At 31.0% G+C, this 22,500-nt stretch overlaps 1 protein-coding gene across 1 annotated transcript in view; it reads right to left on the reverse strand.

The window, feature by feature from the left end:
• The window catches only part of LOC122816306 (medium-chain acyl-CoA ligase ACSF2, mitochondrial-like), a 1,435,169-nt gene that overhangs the window by 1,085,814 nt on the left and 326,855 nt on the right, over positions 1 to 22,500 (reverse strand). The window contains exon 4 of the mRNA XM_044089039.1: positions 4,050 to 4,103. Coding sequence (XP_043944974.1) covers positions 4,050 to 4,103 — 54 coding nt within the window. The remainder of the gene's footprint in view (positions 1 to 4,049; positions 4,104 to 22,500) is intronic.

Raw genomic sequence — 22,500 nt, forward strand, 5'->3', positions numbered from 1 at the left:
AATCATTATGCGTTAAGGTATCATAATATTGCTGATACTAAAAAAGCTTTTGTTTGCATAGACCTGCAACTGAAGACAAGAAGAAAGGAAGAGAAACAAATAAAATGCACAATAACACCAACAAGCATTATGTTCATTTGGTTGGTATATAATATTGCTGTACAAAAAGCATGAGCGAAACCTTTATAGAGATTAATGAAAACCAGCATGAATGAGCACCATGCTAACATGACCATGTGTGAATCATATGCATCAGATCTGTTTCTAATCCAGTCTGCATTCCCCTCCAATGTCAGATAAAGGATCTTGGAAAATGCTGGGAGCATAAATTTATTTTCATGTTGTCTGCGAGTTCTGATAAAAAAGCAATGACATTTGCTTTTCTATGTAAGTATCCAGTAACAAGATATGCATCCAACAAACATATCACAAGATTAAAGGGGGTACCAAGAACTCACAGGAGGCTTAAAACATGATTTGGCACAATGCTGATTGCTTCATATTTATTTTATAAAGAAATATAAATATTCACCAGGATCCAGCATTATTCCTTACTAAGGATACCTGCTCGAATATGAGATATCATATCTTATTCTAGCTTTGGAGACCATCTGTTTCTGTATCATAATTCCTACTTTAAGCTGAAATCTATAGGTGTCATACCACTGTGTGCCACTCTAGTTCAAATGAGGCATCTCAAGATTCAGAATAAAATAGTAAACATTCACAAGCTGTTGAGGAATAACGATCAGTTTCCATGTAAACTGTCCACTAATAAATAAGGATGAAAGATATGGGTCTATATTAAAACATTGAATCTTACAAAGATTGAATGTTATAATATCGAACCTGTAATGTCGAACGCTGAAAACAGCAAAGGTGCAGGACACTGAATTCTTTCCTAGGGAAAGAATTTGGTGGGCCGTTGCTGTGGCCGCACTGTTTTCAGCGTTCGATATGTTGGAGCATTACGGGTCAGGTTCAGGTAAGTGTGCGATTGTGTGTAGGTTAGGGGCGGGTTAGGTGAGTTAGGGTTAGGGAGCAGGTCAGGTTAAGTGTGCAGTTGTGTGGACGTTAGTGTTAGGGCATGGGTCAGGTAAGTGTGCAATTGTGTGTAGGTTAGGGTTAGGTGAGTTAGGGTTAGGGCGTGGGTTAGGTAAGTATGCGGTTGTGTGTAGGTTAGGGTTATGGGTGGGTTAGGTGAGTTAGGGTTAGGGTGCGGGTGAGGTGAGTGTGCAATCATGACGGACCTTAGGGTTAGGGTAGGTTTAAGGTAAGTGGATAGCTAGTAGTGTATGTAAAGTTTAGTTTAGGTTTAGGTGCAGGATTTTAAGTGTATGTGTGTGGATTGCTGTTTTTTGTGTGTGTTTGTGTTGTTTGTATGTTTCTCAGAATAGTGATTTTTTTTTTCCCTGGGAAAAAAATCGCTATTCTGACTGCACAATGTTTGTGGATTTCGGTGTTTAGGGTTCGATATTATAACATTCGATCTTTGTAGATTTTGATGTTATAATATAGACCCAAAAGATACAAACTAAAGGTAAGCAAATATAGGCAAAATCTTTTACTGAACTGATTATATCCATCAACATCTAAGGCTCTGATTATCTTTTTAACAATGAAAAGAGTATATGGTTTAGGATTACATGGGAGAGTGACAAGAAAGATTTCAGAGAATCTTTATTGAAGGGAATGTGGCTTTACAACTGGAATATTTACCAGTGAGACTGTAAAACAAAAAGTTGTGATGGATTCCGTTATTTGATGACTAACATGCTGTACTTTGAGTACCGGTCCATCTACTGTCACTGGTTCTGAATCTATTCATCTATTGTAGTTTATAGATGTCATATTTTTAACAAGTTGATGTTTTTTTAAACAACTAAAAATGATTAGTAACAAAAGCACATGTTCATAATAATACAGACTAACAGGTAAACCATGCACTAACTTCATTACATTAAGAAATTCAAAGCAACATTAAGAAGAAATTTAACAATGTATTTTCAAGACAATATAGCACAACACTGAATAACATAGCATAGTAAAAAGACATTTATTTATTTAACATTTGTTGACAGGGAAAGTCCGACTAGGACAGAGCCTATTTTCAGTGGAAATCCACACAATCTTAGGGAGGACATGCAGACTCCGCACAGAAGGCACCCCAGCTGAGAATCGTACTGGAGAACCTCTTGGTAGGAATTAACAATGTTAACCACTAACACAATTTTAAAATGTAGCCCAAGTTGATTAATGATGCTGCATCTGTTAGGAAGGAATAGCATAATGATGCTGTGAACAGCACTGCTGACTTACAGTGATTTGTTCTCCAGTTCAGTTGAGGCAGAGTTTGTATGACTTCTTCAAGTCCTTATGGAGTTTTGTCTGGGGATCTGATTTCTTCCCCCATTCTAGAGATGTGCTGTAGAAGAACTTTCATTCCTCCAAAGCTGTCCATAGTTATGTGTGCAGTGTGTGTGTGTCTGTGTGTGTTGTTTTTTCATATCGTATGATAGGTTAGTATCTACCTCAGGATGAGATCCTATGCCTTGCACCCACTGAGTGCTGGGATAGGCTGTAATGAACATACAATCCTGCATGGGGTTAAGGAGGTAACCAGTGAATGAATGAATGAATGAATGAATGAATGAATTAATTAATTAATTAATGAGTAGTTAGGAAGATAGGAGGAAGTACCTGTGATACATAGAAAAAAAGCTGGGTAAAAGATGGTTTGGGTATATGAGTGTATGTCAGTGCTTGAAAAAATATGTGGAAGCATTTAGGTTCATTACTGCAGATCATTTATAGTGACTCATTTGCATATGTGAGTACAAAGAATCTCAGTTGATAAAAGGTGCAAGGTTTTCCCTGAGAATAAAAAAAACATTTTGTTTTGTTTTGTATATAACCATATAACTATGAAATGTAAAACACTTAAAAGAATGTTCTCATTGGCTGAGTGAGTGAACTCCCAAAATAAGGATATATAAAAGTGGAAGCTCAGGCCCCCGCATTTGGCAATGCAGGGATGCTTGCATCCTATATAAATGACTTTTATTAACTCATTATATCTGAGTGATGGGTCCAGGTACATCTGCAGTTAACTCCTACTGATATCTCTAGATGTCAAATATATTTGCATCAATAATTCCAAAACCGTGCCATGTACACAGTTTTAAAAGATTTCATCTTAAAACTTACACGATGGCAAACTCAACTGCATTAATATTTTACCTCCTTCTATTGCAGATAAATAGATATTAACTGTTGATTTATGATATTAATTTATATAGACACAATTTTTACATTTTTCTAAATAATTCAAGAACCAAGTAACACATACAGAACTCCTTATATAAAAAGCTCTCAGCTAGATGAATAAAATGCTACTGACAAATGTGTAACTTGAGAGGTTGCATTGTATTGTAAGTTGTTTACAAAATATTACAAATGTAACCGTTACTGTGCTTATTGTGACTTATAAAATTCATTCTACATCCTAGAACCTAAAAAATACTACCGCTATAAAATAGTTTGTGCTGAAGAGATTGCCATTTATACTTCTTTCATAACCCGTATGGTTCCAGAGATATGAACATTTGTTTGAAATGTGAGGACGTAATTTGATTCTGTGAAAAGGCTTAGGCTCTGCCCATTGGAAGTTACAGTGCAAACTTCCTGAGCTCCATTGGAGTGAATGAGCTAAATATCTGTAGGTGCTTTCTCTTTTCATAGGTCTGTGTTTGACTAAGCAAGAAAAATAGCTATGCATTATGGTAATTTACACTATAACCCAAGGGAGTGTGGGTGAAAAATGTACAAGAATAAGAAATGATTAGTGCACTATATAAACATGACTTGCGACTGCTGTGCTTTCTCAAGCACAGCATTTCTCTTTACCTTAGAAGAAATGGTGCAGAACCAGATTTACACTTACAGGTTTACATTTTAGAAAATGCTTTTCTTATCATTTTCAATGTGTATTAAAGCCAAATGACTGTGATCAGCAACATTTTGTGAAGGCTGAACAATAGTCTGCTTACCTTTTTCAGAATGTATTCAAGTTCTTGGGACTGGTATGCTGGGTTTACTGTGACCTGGAAGAAAATATAAAATTTTTATTATGATCATGTAAAGACAAAGATATTCAGAAGCCACTAGTTTTTAGTGGTTACTTTAAGAGTTTTAAAATGCTTGCAAACAGTGCAACAGATAAAGTTTTAATCTTTAGCAATGGCCCAGTTTTGAGACTCAGCCCGGATGTTATGATGACTAGACAAGGCTATCTGTCTTAAAGGCTTACCCCATGAAAGAGCATCACCTGAACAACCAAAGAGTATCCCATTGATCATAAGTGACTGGCAACATGACTCCCTAAAATACCACATCACACAATATTAAAGTAATGTTTTGCAGGAAAGAAAGCCCTGCTTACATCAGTAGTTTGCTCCTTCACATGCCCGCACTTATATTTATTAACTGCATGGTTGCAAAACCATGAAAGAAGAACAAGCACCTTAAATAAAGCATTTGTTGTTGAAATAGACTTTATTATCCATTAAAGGCTTATACATATTTATGGGCACACACACACACACACACACACACACACACACACACACACACACACACACACACACACACACACACACACACACATTATATATGTATTATATAGAAAAAGCCCTGTAATAAAGGCTCATGGAATATATGCAATGACCCCTTAAGGACATCAGGTGTTTCAACTATATGGCTTCTGAATGTCATGACTTTTTACTTTTTTTTTTAAAGTTTTTGTGGATATGTTCAGGCCAATAAAACCAAACTCCACTAGCTGTAGACATGAATGTTTCAGCCTTCTTATAAGCTCATCAGCAGAGCATAACTGGATAGTTCAGCTATATGTTAGAAACACAGGATCTTTACACCAAGCTGATGTCTATAGCCATTAAGATGTCTGCAAAATGTCCCAACATACATCCAAACTAAAGTGTAATACAAAAAGCCCTTTATGTAGTTGACTATTGTTAAAGTTGAAAAACACTTTGGTCGTCAGTGGTCAATTAGATGCTAACAGACTAGCAGCAGGTTTCTACTGCTCTGTTATATATATATTTATTTCTGACAGGAAATTATATTACTAAGTTATTCTATTAATTTTTTATCAAATAGTACTAATTTGAAGTCTCTTGAAGGATAATATAAAAAAATATATACTGATATTTTCCTGTCAAAATCTCATTTTGAAAATCTCTTTATCTACAATTTAGTATGAGCCACACAAAAGTAAGCAGTCAAGACTCACCTTTAAAAAGAGATATACAATTTGTTCTTACCAGCTTACAAGAGCTCTCTATTAAGATGGACAAATGGACAACAAAATAGATAGTTTTAAAGAGAAATGTTCCAAGCAGATGGAACAAATACAGGAAACTTTAAATCAACAGAGAACTCAGATTTTGGGGATAGAGGATGCCTTAAATGACATTGAAGGAAGACTATCTGAAGATGAGCATAGCATAATTTTTTTATTGAAGCAGAACACCTTACTTCTGGATAAAATAGATGATCTAGAGGATAGATCTTGGAGAAATAATATTAGGATCTTCGATTTACCTGAAGGAATTGAAAGAGACAATATGATAAACTTTTTAACATCTTGGCTTCCTAAAGTCCTAGATCTTCCAGAAGCTATCTTATTTGGCATTAAGAGAGCACATAGGTCTCTAGCTACTGTTGCGTCTTCCACAAAGAACTTAGCTCTGAGATCTACTATTGTAAGATTTTTTTTTACACAAGATAAAGAACTGATCCTAAAAACAGCTTGGACAAAGTCTCATATTAAAATACTGGACAAAACAATAAGATTTGACAAAGATTATTCCTCTGTTGTGATGTCCAAGATTAAATGCTTTTTTTACCTTTAATAAAGGAACTCAAAAAAGACAGATTAAAGTCCACCTGCTTTTTCCAGCCATACTGAAAATATTTCTTCCAGATGAAACTAAAACTTTGAAGATATAGACAGTGCCATAATATTCTTGAAATCAAAGAATGTTTTAGAGGGTTCCTCAGGAGCGGCCTTAGGTAGACTGGTACCCTAGGCAAAAGGGCTCCATGGCGCCCCCCGACCGCACCACGTGGTGCCCCCATCCTGGTCTACTTACACCAAATAAACACTGAAAAAGTGCCCCTACTACAGCGGCGCCCTAGGCGGCTGCCTAGTTAGCCTTTGCCTAAGGCCAGCTATGGGGTTCCTATCAAAAGAAAAAAAGACGCATTCTGTCGAATGCGTCTTGGTTGAACTTTAAATGTCAAAAATGCAAAATGACAAAGTGGCTTTTAAACAAATTCTTTCCCAGGGAAAGAAGTCGCTTTGCCGCTTCTGTCACTTTGCCATTTTTGGCACTTTAGTGCGACCTCGGAGTTGGCATATTTAAGTAGGGGGGTGTGGGGGGCACAGCCCCCCACATGGGGAGGGTGGGGGGTGAAGCCCCCCAGTTAAAATAGTGTTTAGTGGGTTTTTTTTTTTTTTTTTTTGGGAACAGCAATTTTTTTCCCTGGGAAAAAAATCTCTGTTCTGGTAGTTTACTCATTTATGTTTTCGCTGTTTTGGATTTATTGTAACAGCGTTCTATCTTTTGATCATTCACTGTTATAATGTAGACCCGTTTTAGATAAGATAGAGGATATGGAATGAAGTAGCAGCTCGGTGAAGAGACAAGCTGGAAAGAATAACTGGAAAGTGAATAGAAAAAAAGAAACTAAAAGAAAAATGACTTTACTCATTCTTAAATACTAACTGTTTATACAATATTGCTTTACAGTCATTATAACATGTTTGTCTCATTATGAAACTACTTAAATAGAAGTTCAGGTGCATGATTTATTTATTTATGTTTATGTGTCTGTTTGGAGTTTGTTTGTTTGTTTGTTTAGAGCTTTTCTCCCCGGGCTTCCGCTGAAAATGGACATATATCCAGTCAGGCTATCCCCCCCAGTCAACAAATGTAAAATAAAAATAAATAAATAATAAATAAATATGTGTGTGTGTGTGTGTGTGTGTGTGTGTGTGTGTGTGTGTGTGTGTGCGTGCGTGTGTGTGTGTGTGTGTGTGTGTGTGTGTGTGTGTGTGTGTGTGTGTGTGTGTATATATATATATATATATATATATATATATATATATATATATATATATATATATATATGGATTCCTATCAGATCGCCGAATGCTCATTTGACTGAAACTCATTTCACCAAGACCAAATGACTGAAAACTCATTTCGCCAAAAACTCATTTCAGTGAAAATAGTACAGGCAGTGTATATGCCCTTTTCCTCACTGTAGTGCGACCCTGGAGTTAGAATATATAAGTAGGGGGGGTGTGGGGGGGGCCGTAGCCGCTCACCTAATGTTGTTAAAAACTACCAATTTACCTAGTTAATAGGAACTGGACAGTATAAAACTAAGCTAGATGGGGGGCTACGCCCCCCCTTCACCCCCCAATATATATGTATGTGCATGTGTATGTATATATGCGTTCTGCAGTTTTTAATTTCTCCAAGTCTTTTGGATTTCTAATACCATGACAGGAATGGACCCTGTTCCTAAGTCAAAGTACAATTAAAGTTCATGAAATTAGTATTGTTTCACTCTTTGATGTTAAAAGTGGTCTTCATAGCACCCACAATGTCCCCAGTAATGACTCCTTCTGCAATTCATATGACGTTACATGAATTGGTAACATATCTAAACATGATTATAAATTCTTTTTTATAAGACCAGTTGCTCCTACTACTATTGGAACTGTCTGGGTATCTTTCTTCCACATGGCTCTAATTTCTTCCTGCAGATGAAGGTATTTTATGACTTTCTGTCTCTCTGTACACAAGACACTGTAGTTACTAGGTGTGGTGATTTCAATGATCAGTGCTACTTTTGTCTTCTTTTCTTGGACCACTATATCTATCTTTTGAACTGTTGGTATTGGGTGATCAATTGTGATATAAACGTGATCATTTTCTATGATTCTTTGTGGCTCATGTTTCCAGTGTTTTTTAGCCACGTTGATACCATAATGTTTGCACAATCTCCAGTGTGATAGTCTCCCCACATTATTATACCTATCAGTGTACAGTCCTTCTGCCATTAGTGTGTCACAACCAGCAAAATGGTGTGTGACTGTTTCCAATTTGGTTTAACAAAACCTACTTATGTCTGTTTCTCCCACATATTCAATGGACTTTGTAAACCAGCGTGTACGTAGCCCACTATCTTGGGCTGCCAATATTAATCTTTCATTTCTTGATGTGAATTCACCTCTCCTTAACCATTCCTGCGTTCATTCTTGATCAACATGAGGCTCTTCCAGAAGTTTTCTATACTTGCAACTATATTTATGTTTTTTCCATATTTCTTGCCTTTTCATCTGGTCCTTCACTTTATATTATTTCTTTTGTTTTTTTAGCACATTCAGTTGCTGCCTAGTTTTTATCTACTTCTGGTTTGATTTCCATTCCTGCTTGACATCAATATGCTTCTGCTAAATTAAGCAGAGATGTCATCTTAGATTTATTTTCCTCATGTTTCAAAACTTTCACTACATTTGGATCTTGTGAGGTCAGTAGATATGTGTGGAGTCCCACGGTTGCAGATCTATACAAGTAATCAATTTCAAGGAGGCCCATCCCTCTTTCGGAATGGGGAATATATAATCTTGGTATACACTGATTTTTATAGATCATTTGGTGAGCATGAAGCATCCTTCTTGTTTTAATATCCAATCTATCCAACACTTTTTGGGGCCAGTCAATCACTCCAAAACTATAAGTTAGGACAGGAAGAGCAAATTGATTTATGGCTTGGATCTTGTTCCTAGATGTCAGTGCTGTTTTCAGGATTAATTTAAGTATTCCTTACTGAGTTTTATTCACATTTGTTCATGTTTTATTGCTGATCCTTCATTAATTCCCAAGAAATTATACATCCCCTCTTGCTCAAGTTCTTTTATATCATATTCTTTTACCAAAATGATGTTTTCCTGGTGCTGCAGTTCTCCTTTTTTAAAAGTTTCTTTTGCACATTTATCAAGACCAAATGTCATCTGAAAAAGTTTTGACAACCTGCAGCTGTGCTTTCAGTTCCTCATCTGATGAATTATACAGTTATAAATCATCGACAAAGAGAAGATGAGAAGTCTAAAATTAGACTTTGTTGTTTTCTAGAAGCCAAATTGTAGCCATGGCCTAAGCTGTTAAGTAAACAGCTTAATGGATTAATGGCAAGGTAGAATAGCAATGGTGACAGAGTCACCCTGGAATATCCCCCTTTGGATTGTTATCCCTGGGATAATAATCTGTCCTTTATCATGGCTTAATTGCAAAGTGGTCTGCCACTGTTTCATGGTTACTGTAATGTAGTCAATCAGTGTAGAGTGTATCTTATACATTTTAAGCACTCTTTTATCCATGAATGTGGGAAAATATCAAATGCTTTTTTGTAGTCAATCCATGCCATACTTAGATTCTTCCCCTTCTTACAGTTCTCCACTATAACTTAGTTTAACAACAAATGATCCTTTGTTCCATATGACTTTCTTTTATTGCTCTTTTGTTCTACTGCCATAATTGAGTTTTCTTCTAAATGACAATAAACTCTGCCGGCGTCAATTCCTGTGTATAGTTTATACTTCATTGGAAGACAAGTTATTGGTCTATAATTTTTAGGGTAGCTTGCAGGTTCACTCTTAAGTAAGAGCATTGTTTTTCCTGTTGTTAACCAATGCGGTGTGTGTTTTGAGTGTTCATATAAATGGTTCTTACTCACAGCTAAATCCTCATGCAAAGAAGTTAATACTTTAAGCCAAAAGTTAGGTACTGCATCTGGGCCTGGGCTTTTCCAGTTAGAGGCTTTCCTCAACTTTGTTTCAATCTCTCTGGCTGTTATTTCATCCCATTTCATATCCTGCACCTTTAAACTTCTTATTCTTTCTTTTACTTCTTCTATCCATTTAGTATCTTTGTTATGTTCCACAGGATCTTCATAGAAACTTCTCTGAAAATGTATCTACATCCTCTTTTTGTGGTGGTCTTTTTTTTTTTTTTTTTTTTTTTTGTAGGGACTTCTTCAGAACAATTAATACAAGAAAAGCCCAGCCCTTAAATACCCTTAGTACAAATTAATGATGTCATACAATTAATTAGTTTAGAAACACTTTGTTAAAGTAATACTTGCACAATAACCATGCTTACAATAACACACACCACCTCTACTACCATAAAGTTTAAAATGTATGACCATGTATTTAACCTAAAATTCTATTAAAAAGTTAAAATAATATGTCTAGTTATTAAATTACTTTAAAACCTATTACATTAAATATAAAGACTAAATACAATTTACAAAATACAAAATGTGACTACAATCTTGTATTCTAAGGGTATTTAAGGGCTGGGTTTTTCTTGTATTAATTGTTCTGAAGAAGTCCCTACCAAGGGAAGAAAGTGTTTAACCAGAAATAAATTAAATCTTCTTGACTTGTGGCTGGTGTCCAAGTGCTAGTTCTGCTTGTTTTGAGTTTGTGCTGACATTTGTTTGAAGTCTTGATAATCTACAGGGGTCCAGACAGATGATTCCCTAATGACATTTTGTTTCATTTCAATTAAGTCTGTTATGAAATACGTGAGATATGTGCAATAAAACATGTTTCATATTTGTAAAGTATGTTTTATCACAACTATTAACATAATACATTAGATATGTGTTTGCTTTCTCATTCCTGGACACGGATAATTAATGCATAATTGCAGTTACCGCACTACTTTTTAACACTAAAATTTACATTTCTCTTTTTATATATTGAAGAACCCCCTTTTGTTTCTTCTTCTTCTTCTTCTTAGTTGTTACTCTGATTGTTATAGGTGATAGGAGGAATCAGTAGAATTAAGATTATAGTTCTTTCATAATTATAAAAATGCATACCCAATGTTTAAATGTTAGTCATATGACATGTTAATTAATCCAATCAACATCATTCATATATGAAATGCTTGGTGGGTTGGGACAGTAAAGCAATGTCATTTTTTTAACAGAATACATAACTATAAATTTCTTACATGCAACATTTTGATTTTTAATTCATAAAGGCTATTTCATACACTGTTTTTATAGATGCCTAAAGTTTTCATGTTATAGTGTTTCAGGATACTCTTGTTAAGTAAGGATATACATTTTCCAGGGTATGTGGTTAAAAAAATTATTAGAATTGGAAAATTTTGAATAAAGTTCTCAGTTTTTCATCTTAAACATGCACAACGAGAGGTACTTTGTTGATATGCACAATTAAAAATTAAACAGAAGTAAAGCATTTAGTGCTGGAATATAACATTATCAAAAATAGCAGTTATATGTGTATGGCTTTACGTGTGTAAATAGATTCCTGTTACTTTGCAAACATGATCAGTCTAATGAGATAATTTGAAAATAAACTCCCATTTAATGAAGTTATTCTAATAGATTTGCATTTTAAGGAAATTGTCACCTTTCCTACAAGTGGGCATCTTTTGAGATAGAACACTAAATCAGAATAGCTAAATAGTCTTATAATATAATTGCAAGTTGTTCCTGGTTTGTTCCCTAATAAGGTCATTCAGTAGTTGAAATACTTAATGCTAGTGAATTACAATACAACTTTGAGAATACAGTTTGTGTTTTTGAATTTTAGCTAATTTGTCAAAGCAATGTTCACAAATTAAATGATTACTTGGACAAATAATATATTAGCAGAGAAAAAAAGAAAAAGAGCTATAAATTATATTCTATATGTATAAAAGTACAAACTTTAAATTTTAATTAACATTTAAATGGCTATTGACTATACAGCTCTGAATTTTATAAGTAATTTAAATATTCTGGAACATATGTTCAACAAATGTACCCTTCCATGGGTACTAACATATAGTTGTTCAAATTATTTGCCTGTGAATATGAAGATTTTATCTTCATGAACAAGATGTACTAAATTAAGTTATATATATATATATATATATATATATATATATATATATATATATATATATATATATATATATATATATATATATATAGATAGATATCTATATGTATATATATATATATATATATATATATATATATATATATATATATATATAATATCCTGCTAACATTTTTTTAGTTTTCATAACTAACACAGAGTGATTTAACCTTGTTTTTTGATTATTTTATACTTTATAGGTTAAGAATTATCATTGTAATTATAGCAAAGAGGTGGCTGGGTTTTTATCATTTTTTCTTTTTGAATGGATGGAATTGTTTGGATAGATATTCTATCCAAGGAAGGTGTTTTAGACTCCATGTGGGATTTGAAGGACTTTGTAATTAAATTGTTGCAATTAATGAAAGTTACATTTTTGTTATGGGTGTCTACTAATATTTTTTTGTATAACTATACTATCCAGATCTTTTATTAAGGAATATATAAATGTTTATGATTTGCAAATATTTAGAGGAGTGATTAAAAGTTATATTCACTACTTGGAATATATGGAAAAGTCATTTATTTTCAGCTGCATGACTTGTTTCAATTGCATATCGTTAAACATTAGTGGTTTAAATAATAATTGTAAGAGAGGGAATTTAAATATGTTTTTGAGAATTTTAAGTTCTCAGATTATTTTTTGTAAGATACTAACTTATTGCAATCTGACATTGACAGAGTTAATAGTAAAACATATACTGCATTATCTAGCTCACATCATAATCAGAAAAGAAGACGTGTAGCAGTATATTATGGAAAAACACTGTAGCTATACCTAAAATAATTAATTCCTATAAAGATGATAAAGGCTTGTTATATTCTGTAACACTAGAACTTAAAAGGAAGTATGACAGCTTTGTCAGTTTGCTTTGGTTTCTTGGAATAGGAATTAGAAGTGTTAAGAAACAAATGGAATGGATTGCACACATTATAAGGGGCAGTATTGTAATAGCAAGGGACTTTAAATGTATTTCAAAAGATGAAGATTCTAATTCCACTAGAAAGAGAAGAATGTCTGCACCTGCTAAAGAACTAGAAAATTTTATTGACTTAATTCAAGTCAGAGATATGCATGATTTTTCAGAATCAGATTCTCTTTTTGTTTACACACACTACTCCCATAGACATGGAACACAAGTGAGAACTGAAAACATTCATATCTACCAACTTAATCAATAAACTAGACAAGGTTAAGACTGTAACATGTCCACTCTCTGACCATAATGCAATAACTTTTCAATTAACATTAAAGCAAAATCTTAGAAATCCTATAAAATGTATACCTGCCTATATAATTAATTTGAAAGAGTTTAAATTTCATGCTTAGTAATTACACTCCAGACATAGTTATTTTATATATATATATATATATATATATATATATATATATATAGAGAGAGAGAGAGAGAGAGAGAGATATGGGATGCCTTAAAGGCATATTTATATAGCAGGATTATATCTTGTTATACTTCAAAGAAAAAAACAATGGGATAAAGAATTGATAAAATTACAACAACAAATAGATAAATTAAAATAGATAGTCAAAATAAATATAGATATGCTAAAACAGATAAATGAACTGAATGGTAAATATCTAGAAATTCTAAACCATAAAACAATGATCAATTTGGAAAGGATCAAAATCATTAATCATTCAGTTAATCCTAAGTATATGCATAAATTAATTGTAAGAACTAAAATATACAACAAAACTAACCATATTAAAGAAATATATTTTTCTTCCAAAAAAAAAAGAAAGTCTCTGACTTAGAAAAGATTCTAAAAGAATTTAGAGATTATTTACTAGAATAAATGAAAATAATACTTTAATAGATCCTCAAGAAAAAAAGTCATTAAGAAATATACTAAGAAAAAATTATCTATAGACCAAATTAATCTTATTGACAAACCTATCCTAGAATCTGAATTAAAGGCACATATTAAAGCAACTAAAAATAAATAAGGCTCCTGGTAATGATGGTATAATTCCTGAAATATATAAGTTAATGACAAGAGATCCTTTGACTATACTGCTTAAGGTCTTCAACATTGTAAAATTTTAGAAAGTGTCCCCCCATCTTGGAAATTTTCCCTTATTACCCCAATATTAAAAACAGACAAAGATCTGGTAAAATGTTCATCTTACAGACCAATTTCTTTGTTAAACATTGATTATAAACTATTCGTGTTCATACATACAGATAGATTAAAACAGTTTCTTCCTCTTTTAATTGATAATGATCAAACAGTTTTTTTAAACAGAAATTCATATGATAATATTAAAAGAATAGTGTCCCTGATTGATTTAGCTAATAAACCAAAAGAAAATTTAACTATAGTAAGCTTAGACATTATTTGTGCTTTCAATTCAGTAAATTGGAGTTATCTTTATTTCTTGAAGAAAATAATGTTTCTCATAAGTTTATACACCTTATTCATCTTCTATATATTAATTCTCAGGCATACATTAAAATAGGCTCATTTACTTCAGAATCAATAAAAAATTCAAAAGGAACTAAACAGGGATGCCTACTTTCACATTTACTATTTACTTTAGTTATAGAACCATTTCCTAATCTTGTAAGATCACACACAGACATTAAAGATGTTTTGAAGATAACAATGTAATAGTTAAAGTCCAACTGTTTGCAATTGATTTTCTTTTGACTTTAAAAACTATAATAGCTCTCTCTCTCTCTCTCAATTCTTTATACTCTAATGGAGGCTTTCCCCCAAAAATCTGGACTTACTTTCAATGAGAATAAGACAAAAATATTACCTATAAATTATAGTGCAACGGATGTGTGGAACAACTTCAAGAAATAAGTAATTCAAGTAGGGACTTCTTCAGAACAATTAATACAAGAAAAGCCCAGCCCTTAAATACCCTTAGTACAAATTAATGATGTCATACAATTAATTAGTTTAGAAACACTTTGTTAAAGTAATACTTGCACAATAACCATACTTACAATAACACACCACCTCTACTACCATAAAGTTTAAAATGTATGACCATGTGTTTAACCTAAAATTCTATTAAAAATTTAAAATATGTCTATTTATTAAATTACTTTAAAACCTACTACATTAAATATAAAGACTAAATACAATTTACAAAATACAAAATGTGACTACAATCTTGTATTCTAAGGGTATTTAAGGGCTGGGTTTTTCTTGTATTAATTGTTCTGAAGAAGTCCCTGCCAAGGGAAGAAAGTGCTTAACCAGAAATAAATTAAATCTTCTTGACTTGTGGCTGGTGTCCAAGTGCTAGTTCTGCTGGTTTTGAGTTCGTGCTGACATTTGTTTGAAGTCTTGATAATCTACAGGGGTCCAGACAGATGATTCCCTAATGACATTTTGTTTCATTTCAATTAAGTCTGTTATGAAATACGTGAGATATGTGCAATGAAACATGTTTCATATTTGTAAAGTATGTTTTATCACAACTATTAACATAATACATTAGATATGTGTTTGCTTTCTCATTCCTGGACACGGATAATTAATGCATAATTGCAGTTACCGCACTACTTTTTAACACTAAAATTTACATTTCTCTTTTTATATATTGTTTCTTCTTCTTCTTCTTCTTAGTTGTTACTCTGATTGTTATAGGTGATAGGAGGAATCAGTAGAATTAAGATTATAGTTCTTTCATAGTTATAAAAATACATACCCAATGTTTAAATGTTAGTCATATGACATGTTAATTAATCCAATCAACATCATTCATATATGAAATGCTTGGTGGGTTGGGACAGTAAAGCTAAATGTTTAACAGAATACATAACTATAAATTTCTTACATGCAACATTTTGATTTTTAATTCATAAAGGCTATTTCATACACTGTTTTTATAGATGCCTAAAGTTTTCATGTTATAGTGTTTCAGGATACTCTTGTTAAGTAAGGATATACATTTTCCAGGGTATGTGGTTAAAAAAAATATTAGAATTGGAAAACTTTGAATAAAGTTCTCAGTTTTTCATCTTAAACATGCACAACGAGAGGTACTCTGTTGATATGCACAATTAAAAATTAAACAGAAGTAAAGCATTTAGTGCTGGAATATAACATTATCAAAAATAGCAGTTATATGTGTATGGCTTTACATGTGTAAATAGATTCCTGTTACTTTGCAAACATGATCAGTCTAATGAGATAATTTGAAAATAAACTCCCATTTAATGAAGTTATTCTAATAGATTTGCATTTTAAGGAAATTGTCACTTTTCCTACAAGTGGGCATCTTTTGAGATAGAAAACTATATCAGAATAGCTAAATAGTCTTATAATATAATTGCAAGTTGTTCCTGGTTTGTTCCCTAATAAGGTAATTTAGTAGTTGAAATACTTAATGCTAGTGAATTACAATACAACTTTGAGAATACAGTTTGTGTTTTTGAATTTTAGCTAATTTGTCAAAGCAATGTTCACAAATTAAATGATTACTTGGACAAATAATATATTAGCAGAGAAAAAAAGAAAAAGAGCTATACATTATATTCTATATGTATAAAAGTACAAACTTTAAATTTTAATTAACATTTAAATGGCTATTGACTATACAACTCTGAATTTTATAAGTAATTTAAATATTCTGGAACATATGTTCAACAAATGTACCCTTCCATGGGTACTAACATATAGTTGTTCAAATTATTTGCCTGTGAATATGAAGATTTTATCTTCATGAACAAGATGTACTAAATTAAGAAGTTTTATATATATCTATATATATATATATATATATATATATATATATATGTATATATATATATATATATATATATATATATATATATATATATATATATATAATATCCTGCTAACATTTTTTTAGTTTTCATAACTAACACAGAGAGTGATTTAACCTTGTTTTTTGATTATTTTATACTTTATAGGTTAAGAATTATCATTGTAATTATAGCAAAGAGGTGGCTGGGTTTTTATCTTTGTTTCTTTTTGAATGGATGGAATTGTTTGGATAGATATTCTATCCAAGGAAGGTGTTTTAGACTCCATATGGGATTTGAAGGACTTTGTAATTAAATTGTTGCAATTAATGAAAGTTACATTTTTGTTATGGGTGTCTACTAATATTTTTTTGTATAACTATACTATCCAGATCTTTTATTAAGGAATATATAAATGTTTATGATTTGCAAATATTTAGAGGAGTGATTAAAGGTTATATTCACTACTTGGAATATATGGAAAAGTCATTTATTTTCAGCTGCATGACTTGTTTCAATTGCATATCGTTAAACATTAGTGGTTTAAATAATAATTGTAAGAGAGGGAATTTAAATATGTTTTTGAGAATTTTAAGTTCTCAGATTATTTTTTGTAAGATACTAACTTATTGCAATCTGACACTGACAGAGTTAATAGTAAAACATATACTGCATTATCTAGCTCACATCATAATCAGAAAAGAAGACGTGTAGCAGTGGAATATATGGAAAAGTCATTTATTTTCAGCTGCCATATCAGCAAACATTAGTGGTTTAAATAATAATTGTAAGAGAGGGAATTTAAATATGTTTTTGAGAATTTTAAGTTCTCAGATTATTTTTTGTAAGATACTAACTTATTGCAATCTGACACTGACAGAGTTAATAGTAAAACATATACTGCATTATCTAGCTCACATCATAATCAGAAAAGAAGACGTGTAGCAGTATATTATGGAAAAACACTGTAGCTATACCTAAAATAATTAATTCCTATAAAGATGATAAAGGCTTGTTATATTCTGTAACACTAGAACTTAAAAGGAAGTATGACAGCTTTGTCAATTTGCATTGGTTTCTTGGAATAGGAGTTAGAAGTGTTAAGAAACAAATGGAATGGATTGCACACATTATAAGGGGCAGTATTGTAATAGCACGGGACTTTAAATGTATTTCAAAAGATGAAGATTCTAATTCCACTAGAAAGAGAAGAATGTCTGCACCTGCTAAAGAACTAGAAAATTTTATTGACTTAATTCAAGTCAGAGATATACATGATTTTTCAGAATCAGATTCTCTTTTTGTTTACACACACTACTCCCATAGACATGGAACACAAGTGAGAACTAAAAATATTCATATATACCAACTTAATCAATAAATTAGACAAGGTTAACTGTAACATGTCCACTCTATGACCATAATGCAATAACTTTTCAATTAACATTAAAGCAAAATCTTAGAAATCCTATAAAATGTATACCTGCCTATATAATTAATTTGAAAGAGTTTAAATTTCATGCTTAGTAATTACACTCCAGACATAGTTATTATATATATATATATATATATATATATATAGAGAGAGAGAGAGATGGGATGCCTTAAAGGCATATTTGTATAGCAGGATTATATCTTGTTTTACTTCAAAGAAAAAAAACAATGGGATAAAGAATTGATAAAATTACAACAACAAATAGATAAATTAAAATAGATAGTCAAAATAAATACAGATATGCTAAAACAAATACATGAACTGAATGGTAAATATCTAGAAATTCTAAACCATAAAACAATGATCAATTTGGAAAGGATCAAAATCATTAATCATTCAGTTAATCCTAAGTATATGCATAAATTAATTGTAAGAACTAAAATATACAACAAAACTAACCATATTAAAGAAATATATTTTTCTTCCAAAAAAAAAAGAAAGTCTCTGACTTAGAAAAGATTCTAAAAGAATTTAGAGATTATTTACTAGAATAAATAAAAATAATACTTTAATAGATCCTCAAGAAAAAAAGTCATTAAGAAATATACTAAGAAAAAATTATCTATAGACCAAATTAATCTTATTGACAAACCTATCCTAGAATCTGAATTAAAGGCACATATTAAAGCAACTAAAAATAAATAAGGCTCCTGGTAATGATGGTATAATTCCTGAAATATATAAGTTAATGACAAGAGATCTTTTGACTATACTACTTAAGGTCTTCAACATTGTAAAATTTTAGAAAGTGTCCCCCCATCTTGGAAATTTTCCCTTATTACCCCGATATTAAAAACAGACAAAGATCTGGTAAAATGTTCATCTTACAGACCAATTTCTTTGTTAAACATTGATTATAAACTATTCGTGTTCATACATACATATAGATTAAAACAGTTTCTTCCTCTTTTAATTGATAATGATCAAACAGTTTTTTTAAACAGAAATTCATATGATAATATTAAAAGAATAGTGTCCCTGATTGATTTAGCTAATAAACCAAAAGAAAATTTAACTATAGTAAGCTTAGACATTATTTGTGCTTTCAATTCAGTAAATTGGAGTTATCTTTATTACTTGAAGAAAATAATGTTTCTCATAAGTTTATACACCTTATTCATCTTCTATATATTAATTCTCAGGCATACATTAAAATAGGCTCATTTACTTCAGAATCAATAAAAAATTCAAAAGGAACTAAACAGGGATGCCTACTTTCACATTTACTGTTTACTTTAGTTATAGAACCATTTCCTAATCTTGTAAGATCACACCCAGACATTAAAGATGTTTTGAAGATAACAATGTAATAGTTAAAGTCCAACTGTTTGCAAAATTATATTCTTTTGACTTTAAAAACTATAATAGCTCTCTCTATCTCTCAATTCTTTATACTCTAATGGAGGCTTTGCCCCAAAAATCTGGACTTACTTTCAATGATAATAAGACAAAAATATTACCTATAAATTATAGTGCAAAGGATGTGTGGAACAACTTCAAGAAATAAGTAATTCAAGAAAAACAGTTAAAATATTTAGAAATAGTTATTGCTGTAAATGTTAATAAAATAATAGATATCAATTAAAGATCTAGCTTGTCATCTAAAGAAAACATTATAAATAACTGGAATAGATATTTTTAATATGGATGAGAGGCTTTCTATAATTAAAATTAATTATTCTCCTAAAAATGTTATAATTAAAATGAATTATTCTCCTAAAAATGTTATATATAGTGCAATCTCTATCATACCTCTTTCTAAGACTTTTATAAAAAAAAATAATTTAAAAGACTTTTATAAAAAAGATTAATGCTTTAATTTTAAGATTCTCGTTGTATCCTAACAAACCTAGGATATCATTAATCATACTATAGGTTGGTCTCACAGAGATATTGGGTTACCAGATTTAGAACAATACTCTATAGTATCTATTATCAAAACAATTCTATAGTCAAATAGTTTTTATACTGCTAAATAGAAAGATATTCTAGTAAACGTCTTGACTCAGTTAAACTTCTTAAGACATTCTAAACAATATGTCACCTCAAATAATTCTATGTATTGGTTATTAAAAGAATATTTCATAAATAATCTTAATTTAATAGTCAAATATGACACTATTAACATAATAAATGCTTTTAGATTTATTTATGCTTTGTTTATAAAAACCCAATCTATAAATCCAAGCTATAAAGCAAGTTTTCTTCTTATTTTTCCTACAGCTCATACTCAAAATAATATTTCATCTTTAAATTTATCAATAATGACTACTTTTAAAGAAAACAACCTGATGATATTGGTCCCAGTTGTTAAATAAAGAAAATGTTTACTCCACTCAATATATAATTAAGACGTTTAACTTAGATGAAGATCTATGGCTACATGTTCAAAACTTTATACAATATGTAGAATGTAGAACTGAAGTTATGCAACCATATGTAAGAAAGACTGTTCCTAACTTTATTGATCTTTTAATTATTCTTGTTCAACACAAACATGGAAATAACATATTATCCAAAATATATAAAACAATAAGAAAACAATCACAATATATAAAAAAAAAACTATTGGAATTATTTTAAACATATAAATAATAAATTCTCCAGACTATTTCTCTTATTATCCAAACTAACCACATCTTCACTTAAATGGAAACTGTTTTTGTGGACATTTGTATATAGGTCTTTTTATTTACCACATAAAATAGAAATACTATCTAAAACTAATACGGTTTGTTGGAGGTGTAAATTAGATATTAAAGCAGATTGGGAACATATACTTTTGAATGTGGTGAAATCAAACTATACTGGAAAGAAATTAATGAATTTTATAGGCTTTATTTTCTGGCAAATTCATCTTAACTAAATCCTTGGCTCTTTTTAATACTCCAATACCTGAGTGTGTTACAAGACTGAAGTATTCAATTTTGTGGAGCTTGCTACCTATTCCAATGAAAGTAATAACAAGAAATTGGAAAAGAGAATGTACTCCTTCCTTCAAATAACTATGAAACATCACCTCTGAAGTATGCCATCTGGAGATTGTTACAATAAAATTGAGATCTACAAGAATCATGAAAAACAAAATGACTCACACGGAGTTAATGCCCTCGCTGCTATAATCAGAATAAAATTCCAAAGACAAAAAACAACAACAACAAGCAGCGTGAGCAAAACAATGAAAGGGCACACATATAGCATCAATTAGCTATTTAGCATGCGTACAACAATATAATCCAAATGTCAGAATCCATCCAGTAGGCAGAAATCCTTATAACAGAGGCAAATTAGTGAATAAATCCACAAAGATGTAAACTACGAGCAGAAGTTTATTGGTGCACCTCAGGTTAGCGCTTTCGGCATAAGCTTCATCAGACCTGAGTAACAGAATTATTTGAACTGTTTAAAGACCCAATAAGGCAGGAAAATACACTAATTTACATTAATTTAAAACTCAATTGGCTAATCAAACCCATAGCCAGTAATAAGAACTCACAAACTATAACAACATATACATAATTAAAAACTATTAACTTGAGTACCTGTGCATAAAATTATATATATAAATAAATGCATTTTCCATAGAAACAGAGTGAAAAAACATATCAAACTAAAAACAAATAAATATATATATATATATATATATATATATATATATATATATATATGTATATATATATATATATGCACACACTCATACCCACACTATATAAATAGACAAATACATACATATAAATACATATAAATACACAATATGTGAAAATCAATTATGTGCATATATATCATGTATATTAAAAATAGAAAAAAATTATGCATATACTTATACAATGCATCAACACAATATGTGAATGGATATACATACATACATATTGTGTCGATGCATTGTATTATATATATATTTATACTGTATTATATATATATTTATTTGTTTTTAGTTTGATATGTTTTTAGTTTATATTATATATGTTATAGTTTAGAGTTATTGGTGAGTTGTGTGTGTTTTTATTAATGTAAATTGTATTTTCCTGCCTTGATGAATTGTGGTCTTCAAACAGTTCAAATAATTCTGTTACTCAGGTCTGATGTAGCTTGCGTCAAAGCGCCTGAGGTGCACCAATAAACTTCTGCTGCGTTTACGCTCTTTAATGGTTATTCACTAATTTGCCTCAAAGTTAGGATTTCACCTACTGGGACATTTGGAT

Source organism: Protopterus annectens, chromosome 12.part0, assembly GCF_019279795.1.
Source record: "Protopterus annectens isolate FY-2018-M chromosome 12.part0, PAN1.0, whole genome shotgun sequence".
Classification (NCBI taxonomy): domain Eukaryota; kingdom Metazoa; phylum Chordata; order Ceratodontiformes; family Protopteridae; genus Protopterus; species Protopterus annectens.